At 37.0% G+C, this 13,018-nt stretch overlaps 1 protein-coding gene across 1 annotated transcript in view; it reads right to left on the bottom strand.

The window, feature by feature from the left end:
- Nucleotides 1-13,018, bottom strand: part of hgo (homogentisate 1,2-dioxygenase) — a 95,062-nt gene that overhangs the window by 11,570 nt on the left and 70,474 nt on the right. The window contains exon 7 of the mRNA XM_067146879.2: nucleotides 6,817-7,043. Coding sequence (XP_067002980.1) covers nucleotides 6,817-7,043 — 227 coding nt within the window. The remainder of the gene's footprint in view (nucleotides 1-6,816; nucleotides 7,044-13,018) is intronic.

Raw genomic sequence — 13,018 nt, 5'->3', positions numbered from 1 at the left:
TTATTTTCCCATTTTGGAACCTAACAAGCATAACGATCTGCTGCGTCTTAACCAGAGCCCCTTTTGCCACCACTTTTTCAGAGTTCCTGAAGGGCCTTCACAGCTATCGTAGTGGTCCCAGGGCCCTAGAAGTTCCCTGTTCCCCTGTTCAGCTGACTTCTGTGGTGAGTTACAGTGCATTATCATTTATCCCATACCAGGAGGTTAGGGACGCACGGCTGTGAGCTTGCATCCGGGAGATAGTGGGTTTGAATCTCACTGTCAGCAGGCCTGAAGATGGTTTTCCGTGGTTTCCCATTTTCACACCAGGTAAATGCTGGGGCTGTACCTTAATTAAGGCCATGGCTGCTTCTTTCCAACTTCTAAGCCTTTCCTATCCCATCGTTGCCATAAGACCTATCTGTGTCGGTGCAATGTAAAGCCACTAGAAAAAAAAATTCCCATTCCTTTTTTAACCAAACATCATTATAATGAGTTTAATATATAATGATCAACATTATAAATTTTATAAGCTTTTCATGGTCAGAATGGGATAATGTGTCAATGAAAATAAATATGAATAAATTAATGCTGCTGGCTTGAGGAAATTACATACTGCATTTTAAAATTAATTCAGTGATTGTAGTTAATTAACTTGTAGACATGTCAGCTCATTTTCATAGTTTATTATTGTTGTTGTTGTTGTTGTTGTTGTTGTTGTTGTTGTTGTTGTTGCAAAGTTAGGGTTCCTGGCCCTTTCTTACACTTAACCACTTAATGTATATGAGTGAGTAATAATTTACAATATAACTTTTACAATTTTACAATGTAAGAATTAACATTTTAATAACTTATATACTAACAGTATAAAAACTGAAATGACCTTAAAGATATTAAATCTTTACAGCCTAAAGTATAAACTAACTAAAGTATCCCTAACTAAACTAACTAAAGTATAAATTATAAACTGCAACACGTTACAATAAACAGCCATATTCACATATTCACTCTCATTTATGCATTTCATTCACACTCAAGAAATACTGGAAATGCTTATAAGATGACGCTGGCAGAGGATTTTAAACTTTGTTTTAGATTTAGCTTCCCTGATGTCATTGGGGAGTTCATTCCACCAGCTCGTGGCGGTGATCGTGAACAATCTGTTGTAGGTTGCAGTTCGATATACAGGAATTTCTAGTGTACAGCCTAACCGGGTATTGAACAGATGTCGTGAACTATGGTAGCGAAATCTGGTGGATAGATAAGGAGGAGTGTTTTCAGAAAGCACTTGATACACCAAAGTAGTTGCATGGAGTCTACGTCTGTCATTCAGTTGTAACCAAGATAACTGTCTATAGTATGAGGATACGTGGGCATGTGAATGTATGTCGAATGCACATCTGATACAGGCATTTTGGGAACATTGCAGTCTCATGCCATGCTCATTACTAATATCAATAAAAACTGTATCACATTATTCAAGAATTGGAAACAAAAGTAACTGAATGAGCTTATTTTCAGAGACTAAGGATATATATTTTTAAACCACTCAGGGGTTGCAGGCTTTGATATATCTTTTTGCACACATTCGTCACATGTGACCAGTTTAATGTTTTGCTTATAGCTACACCAAGATTCATGACTGATTTACAATATGGAATAATGGTATTGTCTAGTGCTATAAGAGGAATATTGTACTGTTTTAAGACGCGTAAGTTTTTCGAAATGCCAATGATTATTGCTTGTATTTTAAGAGGATTCATTTTCAAATTGTTACTCAATGAAAAATTACTTATAAGATTTAAATTTGCATTAACTTGTCATACAGCACCCTGAATTTTATCAGTTCTTGAGTGGTAGTAGATCTGCAGATCATCAGCATAAAGATGATACTTGCAGTGTATAATCAATTTGGCAACATCATGTATGTAAATTGCAAATAGCAGTGGTCCATGTACAGACCTTTGAGGGATGCCGAGGGGTTTGTTAAGCCACTCAGATCTGTTATTAATTACTGTGACACACTGACGGGGATGTTTGAGCTACGAACTGAAAAAGTTTATTGCTGTCTTGCTGAAATTAACAAATCAAATTTAAAAAATAGCAGTTGAGAAACAATGGTATCAAAAGCACTAGAAAAGTTGAGTAGAACCAGTACAGTTACTCGTCGAGTGTCCATTGTGTGTCAGATATCATCAGTTACTTTCAGTAAGGCACTCGTTGTGCTGTGTCCTTTCTTGAAACCAGATTGGTGAGGGTCAAGCAATGAGTAGTTAGTTAAGTAAGCAAGGACTTGTTCATGTGGTAAGCATTCTAGTACTTTGGAAAGGAGTGGGAGAATGAATATAGGGCTATAATCTGATGGTAAACTAGGTAAATTCTTCTTAGGAATGGGAATGACAATACCATACTCTGACACAGTACGAGGCAATGATTAAATATATGCATCAGAATAGGTAATATTGCACCAATAATACTTTTTATGAAAGATAAAGGTATGTCATCATTACCCGGAGCATCTGACTTGATGGAGTAAATTACACGCTTCACATCATTCACACTAACTTTTTAAAATGTAATTTTTATTGTTTTACTCGGAAATGACTATTAGTGTGCTCATACCCTTTATGATTATACCATACTTAATACTTATACTAGTGAAATGTATGAACTTAAAAATTTTAAGCATACTTATGAGTAAATTTGTTGGCATCTTATAGAAAAACAGCTTACTAGGCCACAATCTATCAAAGGTTGAGAACCACTTGTGTAAATAGTTTCAAATGCTGTATTGTTGACCTTGTCTGTTTAGTGACAGTATCTAGAATCACTTTCTCTCTATATTTGCCCATAACGTACCTGTACTGCGAGTGTATTTATTTCAGTTATTTAATTATTTACTTAAACACAATTTCAAGAACATCAATATTTAAGATTATCTAAATTCTAATCATTGGAACTTGTGGGACACTTGGTACCGCACATGACAGTCTTTTTGGGACTTGCTAAAGTTGCACAAGACACAAGCTTTGAGAAGTGTCCAAGGACAAGATAACCAGTGCCGAATTAAAAATTTAAATTTGATTGGTTTAAATAAAATAGAAAGATAACTCCTGTGCATTCATTGGTTAATTCTTCCCACTGTGTTGTTTTCTTTTGCACCACCTAGTGCGGGCTACCTTTGGGAAGTGCGTCACAGGGTAGCTTCATTCTGTATTCAGGATCATGTAGATCATGTTGTCCGGGAGCTCTGGCTTTTTCTTGGGGTAGGCAAATCTTAAATTCCCTAATATAACTTAATTTTACTTAATTTCACGTTTTAACTTGTCACAGAAGTTAACCCACCAATTTGATTTACCTGAATAAAAATAAATTCATAATGGTGTAATAGTTATAAGTAGAGTCCGGATTATATGTAATATAAAAATGAGAAATATGTAGCTAAAATTGACAAAATATGTAACTTGATATTTAAGTTTTATTTGATGTATTCTTGTACACAGAAAAGGAAGCAAAACCAAAAAAGTTAAAAGTGCAGATGTTATTGAACCTCTAATTTTTGTTTGGTGGCGCAGTTAATAACTAAATATTTTTCCAAATTTTCTGTGGTCGTTGAATGCCTTATGTCTATTAGGATGTTCTTATATACAGAGAAACACCTTTCACCTTCACATGAATGAGGAATGATGCTGGAAGATATGTTCTCATTCTCAGGGAGATGCACAGACTCACCATTAACTATTTGGCATACATTTAAAAAAAAATTGTGTCCTGGGTTCTTTTTCAATACATCATTGAATTTTACTGAAACATACTCACCAATTGCTCCCGGCACAACACTCAATTTACTGATTGCATCTTCCACTATAGACATAGATTCATGAAGGGGCAGTCCAGAAGTTTCCAACTTTGTAATGCTGTTTGGAATCCAACTAAAATGGCTTGTGATGTATGCAATCAATGACGCCACCTTTGAAACTCAAAAGGCACTCATACACTCACGCACAGATGCTACAATTTCAGGAGGAAATGTTTCCTCCACTGACTTCACTGCTTCAAAATGTTCATTAAAGAAATTCACAGCTTTTATCTACATTCTCCAGCTGGTGATCACAGACTGTGGAGGTAAAAGCACATCTGGTAACAATTTCTTGTAGCACTGCCTGCAATAGCGAGGTTTGTGGAAAACTATTCTTGTTGATTATACTAAACCATTCACTTAGGAAATTTTTCTCTTATGGTCTTAGCTGCTCGAGGTAATCCATGTGCCAAACATTTGAAGTGGACCATATTAGGGTAAAACACAGACAACGCAACTGCAGTTTTTAGCATACAGGGTGCAGCATCTGAGTAGAGCACCAACACTTTTTCTTCATTAATTCCTAGCTGTTTAAGTCCGTTGTTGATGAATCACGTAACTGTAGCATGATTTGTCTGTTCCAGTGGTTTGCAGTAAATTAAGTAAGACTAACACAGAGTCTCTGGATCCAATTTACTTGCTAGGAGATAAGAAATGAAACGACCCAAGGCATCGGTCGACTCGTCAACGGCAATCCATATGTATGAATTGCCAATTTCAACTCTAATCATTTCCATCGTGTTAATGTAGCAGGAGTTCAAATAGTTTTTGCAAAGTGTTGATTCATCCAGAATACTGAAGTTGCAATACTTGCGTAGGAATTCTTGAAACTTCAGCACTTCAAGTTTATACCATGTTATATTTGCAACAACCATTTCCATGCACAAATCTTTATTAAATTAACTGGAAGAAGAAGAAGAAGAATAAGAAGATGATGATGATGATGATGATGATGATGATGCCCCTTATGTAAGAAGAACTTGTTTCTTCAATGGAGCACGTTTTTTATTTTTCACATGAAGACCACTTTTTAAATGCTGTTCTAATTGTGACTTCATGGAGCACCCAATACATTTATTACACACTCTGCATAGCATGATTTTACCATCACTTGTAAAGGCTCTATCAATCAAAATCCAGTCTTTTAACTTTGAGTCTAGTTTGGATGTGATTGGTGCCATAGCGATTCACTAAGTGTGAGTCAGATAATTTGAGGAAGTGTTTTCTTTCACAGGTTGTTTTTGCCTAGCAGTCATCCCAGCTGCAGGGTAACTTTCACTTTGTGTCTTTCAGCATAGTACAGCGATATGTCATTGACCCACCCTTCACAATGTATCGATACTTCTTAGGTGATGTACAAACCATCGACATAGGTAAGGGATGCGATTCTTTGACAGAATATTTCACTTTAAATTATTAAATTTTGTTTAGATGTTAGAGACATACAGTACAGGATTTTAAAATTATTTTCAAGTGTTTAAGTAAAAAAAAAAAAACTTAAATTGATGTAAAATTAGTGAAAAAAGAATTGTGTTTTCTTTCAAATGTGCAATATTCTTCAAAATATTTAAAATATGTAATATTTATCAAAATATTTATTATACATCAAAATATGTAAAAATATGTAACTTTAAAACTCCTAGAATACTGGTCCTTTTAGTGCGATTCACTGACATTTTAGCTTTTCTTGTAGCTACATACGTGGGAACAGATGTAAGTACATATAATCCGGGCTCTAGTTATAAGCTAGGTTACAAAGTGTTCGAATTAGAATAAGTTATATGAGCATACTGACATCGTACATGAATGATGTATTTCATGAACTCAGTAAAGTGGTAGTATAAATTTTTCATTTCTTCATAAAAGTTCAGTTACATGTTTTGATTAAACTGATCTTCAATAGACAGGAAATTAGTTAACGAATGTTTTACTGAATATTTTTATCTAATCACTCATTACTATAAGTGTAATACTTACATATCTACCAGGTGTTTGCATAAGTTTTTGCCAGTAGTAAAGAAAACACATAATTTTCAAGGGAAATTAATTGTTTGTTTACAGTATCTAAATTGTTGGCCATCAGCTACTGCACACTTTGCTCATCTTTCAGGTACGTTATGAATACCATGCCAAAAAAACTGCTTGTCTTTTGCGGCAAATAATTCGTCGAGTCATTTTCCAACTCCTAGAAATTGCTGAAGTGCTGCTCTGCAAGCGCGTGCTCCATTGACGCGAAGAGGTGATAGTAAGATGGTGCCAGGTCAAGGGGGAGTAAGGCGGGTGCAGAAGGATGTCCCATTCGAGCGATTTCAATGTGTCTTTCACTGGTTTTACTGTGTGAGACAGCTCATTGTTGTGTAACAAAATCACTTTGCCATGTCTTCTGGCCCATTCCAGTCGTCTTTCGATCAATGCGTGATATAAATTAATAATTTGTTGGCGATAGCATTGTGCATTAATGGTTTTGCCGAGCTTCAAGAGCAATTGCTCGTCTTCGCACTTTTGTGGTCTACCAGAGCGTGCACTGTCTTTCAGAATGAAGTCACCATGTTTAAATTGTCGAAACCATGTCTCACATGTTCTAATCAATGGAGCGTGTTCATCATATGTTTCTACCAGCAAACAATGACTTTCCACAGCCTTTTTCACTTGATTAAATAAGAAAAGCAATGTGTGCCGCAAATGTTCTTTTTCAGGCACAAATGTCGACATGATCACTGAACGATACAACACAGACGCTAGTGATTGGCGGACTCAACTTGTGCGTGTTGGTAGGTCATTGTCAGACGAACAATCTGATGTATCTGTCAAATTCATACAATGCGTTCTGTTTGCTGGTGCCATCTCTTAGTGAAACCGGAAATGACTTATGCATACACCTGGTAGTTAGATTGATTCTTAAAAATAAATAATACTATAATATATGGCTTACATCTATAAAATGTCTTTCAGTTAACTTTAACCAATGAGATACTTACACAGTGGTCAAACCTGACAGCATTAACTGGCATGAAATTAGCAAGGTCGTACTTGTAAGGAGCATAGTTCCCATGCCATGCCACTATATCGAATGGGCTGTGATTCTGTACAGCTTCAAATAGCTGCCCCTGGTACTTTGAGATTATCTGGTATTCTGGGATGTCTCTGTCCTCAAACCATGCCACAGGTGTTAGGAAGTCCCGTGGATTAGCTAATCCATTAGCACCTGCCGAACAATAAGAGAAAAGATAGAGTGACTTACATGGCTATACACAGAAACTTCTCTTCTTTTTCTATCACTCTTCCCACATCCTGGTGGAGTTGCTGGTGCAAGCTATGTCACACATGTGGATTTGGCCTGTTTTACGGCTGGATATCCTTTCAACCCTATGTGGAGAGATATAATCACTATTGTTTGTTTCGGTGGTGGTTGGTAGTACAGTGTGTTGGAACAAACGCCCAGTCCCCGAGTCAGGGGAATTAACCAGATGCGATTAAAATCCCTGACCCAGCCAGCAATCGAACGCAGGACCTTCTCGACTGAAGGTCTTAATGCTGACTATTCAGCCAAGGAGTCAGACACTTGTATGCACTAAACTAATCTCTAATAATTATATAGATGCATACTATTTTTTTGGATTCTGGGGTACTATGCTGGCCCCGCAGTGTAGTGGTAGCGTGCCTACTGGTTATCCAAAGACCCCGGGTTCAATTCCTGGCCAGATCAGGGAATTTTTCCTAGATCTGAGTGCTGGTTCGAAGTCCATTTAGCCTTCGTGATTACAATTGAGGATCTATATGATGGTCAGCAGTGATCGCTTGGTAGGCCATGGTCCTTAGGGGCTGTTGCACCATGGGGTGGATTATGGTACTATTTTTAGCTTTGTCAATTAATGGTAATTGTTACAGGCTAGACTAAACTGGAGATTTCTTTGGTGACATAGTCTTCATGGCTCTAACAGTGTGAAAGCTGTTGAGGTATGGATAGTGCTGGGAAATAGCATTCAGGTACCCCTATAAATTACTTTTTTGGTTAACTTTAACTAATAGGAAACTCACAAAGTGGTCAAACCTGACAGCGTTAACTGGCATGAAATTAGCAAGGTCGTACTTGTTACTTACTTTGTTGCATGCGCTATAACTCATTACAGGGACAATCTGGAGATAAACATATATTTTTATCTAATGTATAGATTTTCACAAAACTCTGTGGGAAAGTCGCTTGAATAAAAGTAGGGTTATCACAACAATTTATTTCACATACAATTAAAAAATTTTCCAAACATTTTTAAAATTTTTTAAAAAATTTTTCAAATTTGTAATTCCATTTTTCATGCAGTTTAATTGAGATATTAATGAAAATTTGGAATTAGGTAGATAATACTTCTTAAAAAAACACTGTGAATTGATCTTTCTGTACATAATTTTTACAAGGAGATAGATTGTACTAAAGTTTGTGTAAATTTTATATTCCAAAATTTTGGATTTAAAGATCCCTATTACTTGGAAAAATTCTGCAATCAAAAATTCCATACACAGATTTTCTAATAAAGCTGGGATACATATTGCACCCAAATTGCCTTAGGCGCTATGGCGGAATACATTAATTCATCAGATTATTTGTATAAATCTTACATTCGACAATTTTAGCAAGGACTGCAGATTGTTCACAACCCACCACCGTGGAAGAGCTAAGCCACCTTGACACAGGTAAGGCATGTTTTTGTTGGGGGTTGTTAAACAATTATGTCGTAAATGCACTTTGCCTGATATTGCCTGAGAACTTCCGACCGCTGCACCCATGGGGACAGATGGTCACCACACCCTGAGAACATTTTCTGAAAACTTTCCACGAGGCTGTGAAAGACAGGGAAACTTAAGATACACAAAAAGGACAGAAGATGGCTAAAATCTTTGGAATTGGACGAGTAGACCCCAAAGAAAAATGGCGTGACCAATCACATTGCTCCATTCTAAACCGCTGAGATTCCCGCTGGGAATATTTTAGTCTATCTCATGAATTTGTGACAGATAGCATGTAAATTGGGTTTCTAGTCACAGTATTAAAATGAAGATAATTTTTGGTGGACCTAGTGGAATTAAGTATAATGTGAGTGAAACAATAAGCATTATGTGCAATTGATCATGTGTGTATAGTGTGGGTGCCTCTGGAAATAACAACTTTCGCACCACTAAGCACATGGCCAATGTTTAATTCAACTGACGCCAAGTGAATTAGGCAAAACGGTATGATCGTACTCAGAATTTCTACTCCGTACCGTGATACGGTAAAAATAAGAAACCAGAGACACAGGTTCATAACTTAGTGAAGCCAATGGATAAAATTGTGATGTTCCGTAATATCACCGGAAGTTGGGTGAGAATCACGTAGTTGGACCATAGGCATATAACAGACATGCATCAAACCTGTCGGTCAGTCGGTACTCTGCAGTCATCAGTTCAACATTCGGTATTCCATTCAGCAGTGAGCACTCAGTACTTTGTTGTGAGTACACTTCAGCACTTCAGTTTACAAGTAAAGTCAATCGTGCGAGTATTCAACTGAATACGAGAGGGAACACCAGGTTACAGAATAATCAGGAATTGCAACCAGATAATCAAAATGTATGTGAATAATTCATAAACTTTATTTATTCACTCGCCATGGAGAAATAGGATTTTCTTAACATAATCATTGGCTATTGCCAAGGACCATGTTTATATCGCAAGTCAATGGGAGAAATACAAGTTGCCGGTTTGTTTTGGAACAGTAAAGGGGAGAGAATGACATTCCACAAAGGCTAACAGAACATTTCTGCAGGTAGTAAGGAAGCAGTTGGTAAATCCCTTGTGTGGTCACCTGTATTTCGATTGAGGGAGCAGGTCTTTAAACTCATTACGGACATACCAGTGACCAGCCTGGCAGAGGACAACGAACGCGAGCAGACAACAATTCCTAGCCAGACATCAGAACAGGGACAGATATGACCAAGCTTTCAAGAGTCTCGTTTTGCCGCATATTCAGACCAGCTGATAGGAAGTAGATGATTATAAGATGTGCCAAATGGGATACACACCAGTCGTCACCACGGAAATGTTAATGTTTAACATGGTTTAAGTACCAGGAAGGTACCATGTGGTGCATGGGAGAGCCTGACTGAATGCAGCTTTGGAGAAATGTAAGTACCAAATTATTGAAATGTTATTGCAATTAATATGTAAATAATCAACTATAGCCGCAACCACGCTGTCGTCCGTTAGAGATATTTATGCCTAGTTTTGATTTATTTTAAGGCTTCATAAAGGACAGCTAATTTGCTTTAGATGTAAAATTGTAGATCACATACCAGAATTGGTGAACATGGCGTGAATTAACGTTGAGGGCCCAACATTAAATCAAGCTATTTGCTTAACGTATGGATTTCATTGCATGCTAGAAGGTTTCACTATATTGTTTTAAAATCTAGATTTATATCTATCTGTGTCCAGGAATTTTTAAATCATATTTGAGAATTATAAATAGAGGTCAAATGAATCATCTAGATTCAAACCCCCTCTATGGCAAGATATTAAAATTTTACAGGAGAAGGCAAAACATGTTACACTATGATATAATACATTTATAAACGCAAAACTGATGAAGGGCCGATGACCTTAGATGTTAGGCCCCTTTAAACAACAAGCATCATCAAAACTTATGAAAACTTTATGTCATCCTAAACTGAATTGATTGAGCCATAGTATTTGTAAGTAGTAAAAATATTTTGAACATAATGATTAATGATAAAATCGTATAGGGGGTTTTGCAACTAATTTTCTTGCATAGTGCGTTTTTAACTTAGTAATGGTGAATGTTGCTTAAAATAGTGGATTTTGTACCTAACCAGAAAATGATAACACACTTAAGTTTTGCAGAACTTCTAATCCATGTATTGATCCTTCAGTTTGCATACAACTTAATATATTAATTTAATCACAGAAATAGTAACATTTTCACTGAAAAAATTGCACAAAATGATAGTACCAATAAACAAATTTTAAATTTGGAAACAAAGTTTAAATATGCAGAGCTTTCTCTTCCAGTGGTTCACATACCAAGTCATCTTCCTGAAGATCAACCTCTGGAGCTTCAAATAGATAAAACTGGAGTTTTTCTAACTCTTTCTACTGCAGTCCATAATGTTTCAATAGAAGTTGGTGGATGTCATTTACCTTTGCAGCACTTAAATATCTTCCTAATGTCACAGTCGTAGGAAGGATGTCGGAAGCCTTGAGTCCATTCTTAGTAATGAACTTTCTTACACCTATATTAACTTGGTAATTTGGTTCTCCTTGTAGTTCAATGTTTCCTTTGGTTTTGAATAGTATAAACCTCTTGCATGAGTTGAAGTTGACATGCCAACTTCCAACACTCTTGAATACTTGCTTTGCTTCGCTTTTCCAGTCATAAACACGTACGCCATTATCACCAAACTTGTGAAGCTTTCCATGATTCTGCACAATTTCTTCATAGTCCTTTGGTTCCACAATGACATCTTTTTTTTCTCACTTCCTTCTCCACTCTTGCAAACACCCTGTTGGGAGGAGTGAACGAATGTCCAACTACAGGAAATATGAATTGTGCACTTTGTACTGAAGCAGGAGCATCGCAGGACAGCAACTTACTTACCATACAAATCATAGTGCAATTTTTGTTCTGCCATACGTAAGTATTGGAACGATTTTCGATTTGAAATTATATGGACACACCTGAATGAAAAGAACTTAGCAACACTGGAAAGAGTTAAAGCAACATACATCAAAAGAGCAATCGGAGTGGCAAAAACAACAAGATCCAGATTAGTCTACCTTCTTGCGCGGGAAACATTCCTCATAGAGGATTTAAGGACAATTTACCCCCTACCTAACACAACGGCATCGGAGAACCTACTAAGGACACTAATAAGGAAAAGAGAAGAAGTACCCACGGAATTCTATGGAACTGGGGCCATGATCGATCGTACATGGACAGCAGCAAATTTTGAGATGAGGCACGTGTTTACAAGACTTGCAGTACATGGATTCCACCATGTCATCTGCGAAAACACAACATACCACGAACCGTCAAACTCATGCAAGTGTACATTATGTGGACAGTTATGTGGACAGTTATGTGAACGATATCACTTAGAACTCTGCAACAAGAGGACTAGATCAATCAGAGACTATGCGTCCAATGGTGCAAGTGTTAAATTGTTATAACACCTTTCACTAATGTATGGCTATTTTGCTGCAATAAATGTTTTAATTTAATTTTTGTTCTGCCCACCGCAACCATCTGCGATGAGCCTTACAGTGTGTACCCCATTCATAGATGTGCTGCACAAAGTGTGATAAACAGCACTTGGTATTTCATTTGAGCTTTTGGGGTATTCATTCTCTGTTGAGCAGTATGAGTGTACATTGTCCTCGTGAAGTTTTGTTTTGGAATGACCCCGTACTACCGCAAAATGATAGAAATTCAGCTGTCTACTAAAATAGGCAGACTGGTCTGGAACCTTTGGCAGAGGAAAATTTTTCTCACAGTTGTATGAAAAAGAAAGAACATTAAGTTCATCCTGTCTTAAAATATAAAAAAAATTCTTTGTATTTCAGTCGATCTTGTTTTTCAGTTATTAATTGCTGCCTGAATTTTTTTGCTAGTTTTTTTACGTCGCACCGACACAGATAGGTCTTACGGCGACGATGGGACAGGAAAGGGCTAGGAGTGGGAAGGAAGCGACCGTGGCCTTAATTAAGGTACAGCCCCAGCATTTGCCTGGTGTGAAAATGGGAAACCACGGAAAACCATTTTCAGGGCTGCCGACAGTGGGGTTCGAACCTACCATCTCCCGAATACTGGATACTGGTCGCACTTAAGCGACTGCAGCTATCGAGCTCGGTCTGCCTGATTTTAAAGTTCTTTTCTACCTTTAGTCGTTCTCCTATTTCAATGCACTTTGAACAAGCATCTACCCTGGGGGTCCCAAATCTGATATTGTAATTAGTGTTAAAAATATTTATAAAAAAGCATTCCTTTAGTTTAAGCACACTTTATTGATTGTAATCCGCCACAGTTTCTTTATGTTCAGTTCTGGAGGAAAGTACACCCAGATGCTCTTTGATCTACAATAATGACTTTCTTTTGCTCTGATTGACTTGATAAATGTCCTTACAGCTTTT

This window comes from Anabrus simplex, chromosome 1 (genome assembly GCF_040414725.1).
Source record: "Anabrus simplex isolate iqAnaSimp1 chromosome 1, ASM4041472v1, whole genome shotgun sequence".
NCBI lineage: Eukaryota > Metazoa > Arthropoda > Insecta > Orthoptera > Tettigoniidae > Anabrus > Anabrus simplex.
This window is presented reverse-complemented; position numbering and strand designations above follow the sequence as displayed.